General features: G+C 57.6%; 1 protein-coding gene across 1 annotated transcript in view; it reads right to left on the reverse strand.

The window, feature by feature from the left end:
* LOC101638921 (alanyl-tRNA editing protein Aarsd1) overlaps positions 1-3,197 on the reverse strand; it is a gene marked incomplete at its 5' end in the record, with an annotated part of 12,812 nt that overhangs the window by 4,956 nt on the left and 4,659 nt on the right. Inside the window, 4 exons of the mRNA XM_004707493.3 lie at positions 810-904; positions 2,283-2,337; positions 2,770-2,861; positions 3,037-3,103. Of these exons, the coding sequence (XP_004707550.2) occupies positions 810-904; positions 2,283-2,337; positions 2,770-2,861; positions 3,037-3,103 (309 nt within the window). The remainder of the gene's footprint in view (positions 1-809; positions 905-2,282; positions 2,338-2,769; positions 2,862-3,036; positions 3,104-3,197) is intronic.

Genomic DNA, 3,197 nt, shown 5'->3' on the forward strand with positions numbered 1-3,197 from the left:
CTCTGGGCAGTTCCTATTGGCTACTTTCACGGGGGAATGGGGTCAGAAGCTCGGAGGCCCTTGTCTTTATTTTTCAAGAAAAGTTAGAATTTATTTTCATGTAAAAATATCCATTAAAAAAACGTGACAGTGACCAGACCAAGTAGTCAGCAGGTTCCGTGGGGGCTATCTGCCAGGACCCGCTCTCTGCTTTAGCACTCAGACGTCGCCACGACAGTGCACAGGAAACATCCACCCCTCGATGTGCTCAGGAAGCCCTACGGGCCAGGCAGCATGGAGGGTACCGATGCCCGTGCCGACTGGGCACTGTGGAACCTCTACTAGAGCCAGCCAGGCAAGGAGAGGGAGGGGCTGGAATTTCCATAATGACCACATTCATGACTTTTTTTTTTTGCTTTCATCTCAAAACCCAAAATTTTCCTCCACAAAGGTTTCCTGCACCTCCGCCTAGCTGGCACCTTCCACGTCTGCTTCATCTGCCCACTGACACCCCAGAGCCCGGGCTTCATGCCCTTATGGGAAACAGCTCTTCACAAACAACCCCAAGGGGAGATGGTCCATGAACACTGGAGCCACGCAGGCTGGGTTCCACTGGAGCCACGCAGGCTCCGCCACTTCAACCGTGGCACCTCAGCCACATGCTGTGACGTCCATCTGTGAAACTGAGGCTGACCGGGTGGTCCTCCAAGCCGGATGGCCTCACAGGAGGTGGGACGACCCTTCTCACCGGCTGAGGGCAGTCTCCCCCTCAGCAGGCCACCGCAGCACCAGCCCCCGGCCCCACCCAGGCAAGCATCCGGAGGGATTACCTGGGTCCCAGATTCTCCACGGCCTCGGCTGGTCCCGCCAGCAAGAACAGCCCTGCACCTTTCTCATCGCCCACGGTTAAGAACAGGAGGGTCTCCTAGGAGGTAAGACCGGAAGCTGAGCCCCCATACTTGAGGGCGTGGCTCCACGGCCCCTAGCCACCAGGGGAGGGGGACAGGTTCTCCAGAGATGTGGCTCCACGGCCCCTAGCCACCAGGGGAGGGGGACAGGTTCTCCAGAGATGCAGCCCCCTGCACTCTGGCTCAATGTGGTCACTGTTAGGTGCCATAGTAACCCCATGCATAACAGAAGGAAACACAGCGGTCCTGTCCCATCCTTACAAGTGTTCCTACGCCTGAGCCCACTGTGGCAGCCTCTGAGGCCATCCATCTCGTTGAGGGCCTGCCTCCCCTTCGCTGCCCACAATGTCCTTCTCCCGGGACTGGTCTCCCAATGGGGCCTGAGAGTGACGGGGAACTTAGGAGCACGCGTGACACCATGATTAAGCAGTTGGCAGCTAACGGGAGAAGGTTGGCAGTTCAAAGCCACTAGCCCTTCCAGGGGAGAAAGCTGTGGCAGTCAGCTCAAACGGAGATGACAGCCCTGAGCCCCGTGGGTCAGACCTAGTCTACCCTATAGGTCGCTGCGAGTCAAAACTGGCTAGAGGTGAAACCTTAGGAGGCAGAAGGCCAGGCAGGTGGTGGCCAAGCACACAGTGCCTTCTGTGAGTGCCCTCCTTGCAACCTTTCCAGCCGGCCACCCCTCAGGCAGGTGTGGCCTTGTGCCTGGGCCACCACGGCTGCCCCTGCCTACCGACCCCGGCTCCCCTGTCTGATGGCCTCCAGTCTTCAAGGCCCAGCTGACTCAACGGGCCCTTCCCGAAAGTCTCCCCACCCGTTCCGGGAACATGCTCCTCCACCTCTAGCTCCCCTGCAGCCCCCACAGTGTGCAGCGCCCGAGTGATCAACATCAACACCAGGCTAGAAAGGGCGGCCCCTGAGGACCCAAGTTCTACAGGAAGAATGATGAGGCGAACCAGGCTTGACCCAGTGCAGGCATTCCAAAGGGAGGGGAGGCACGTTTTTTGAAGCAAATGCATGAGAGACTTGGGAATCTCTTAAGTTTGGAACTGTTCGGATGAGGAAGGGCAACTGAAGGTGGGGGCAGAGGACATTGGAAGAGGTGGCCTTCCCCAGCCCCATCTATCGGACACCCAGCCCTCAGCACCCAGGCACCTGGGTGGCTCGCTGATGAGTGGCACTGCCCCCAAAGAGGTCGACACCTCAGATCTAGAACAACACCTCACAGGGAGCCTGGCCTGTGCTAGGAAAATAGTACTGTGTGACTTGCTATTGACTACGCTGCATGTGCTCAGGTGGAGGGACTTCAACTAGGCCCGTACTTACAGCCTCTCACTTCCACTCCTCTCAAGCAGGTCTCTAATCAGGGTGGGTCGAATTCCATGCCCCTCTTACCTCGGCCCCAATCTCATTGGCAATGATGTTCATGAACTCAGAATCTCCTTCCTTCCTACAACGAAGGACACAGACATGAGGTCCGGGCTGGAGGGGGCGGTGAGAGCAGGAAGCCCAGTGGCTGCTCATGACGTCTGGCCTGGCTCCGTCCACACAGAGAGCTCTAAAGCTCTGCGCCCTCTCAGCAAAGACTAGGAGTAAGACGTCCGTCTTGGCCTCAGAAGCCTGTAAACATGCTACGATTTGCCTCTGTCTCCTGGAAACAGGATTCTCCAGGACGATGGGAGATTTGCGGCATGCTAAAGGAGACGAGGGAAGGTGCAGATGGTAGAGAGGAGAGGTTTACACCAAACCCAGGAATCTGGTGTTTGATGCATTTCTTAGGTTCTACGCTGTCTGAAAGTATCAGTGAGTAAACCCGCTTCTACCAGCCACGGCACACAAGCCCACCCCTGCTCCCAGGTCGTCTCTACTCCTGGTCTCTTACCTGTGTAACACGACCACCCCTCCCCAGTCCGGGCTGTTCCGGAGGCTGTGGGCGATGTGCACAGCCAAGTCTCTCAGCAGGTTCAGGTTGTTCTGGGATGGAGGCAAGGAGTCAGTTCACAGGTGGAGAGGAGAGGAGACAGAACACCGTCCTCCTCCCCACGCTCTCCCATCTGACCAGCCACGCAGCTGTGTGGGCCCAAGCCCAAGTCTGGGAACCGACCCAGCAGGGCCCAGGCCCGAGTGCACCCTCCACAGAACAGCTTACCTTCTGCAGAAGCTTGGTCGAGTTTTGTAGCTTCTTTACTGCCTCCACGTGATCTTCTGCTCCACACCTGAGAGAGAAGGCTCAGTAGACACCTGCCCAGAGCCCCAACCGTGTTTGTTTTGGGGGAAGATCAACCTTTCCCTTGGTGAAAGGGGGCCCTC

Source organism: Echinops telfairi, unplaced genomic scaffold (assembly GCF_000313985.2).
Source record: "Echinops telfairi isolate 266 unplaced genomic scaffold, ASM31398v2 ScPeMD7_7458;HRSCAF=8496, whole genome shotgun sequence".
In the NCBI taxonomy this organism is placed as follows: Eukaryota; Metazoa; Chordata; class Mammalia; order Afrosoricida; family Tenrecidae; genus Echinops; species Echinops telfairi.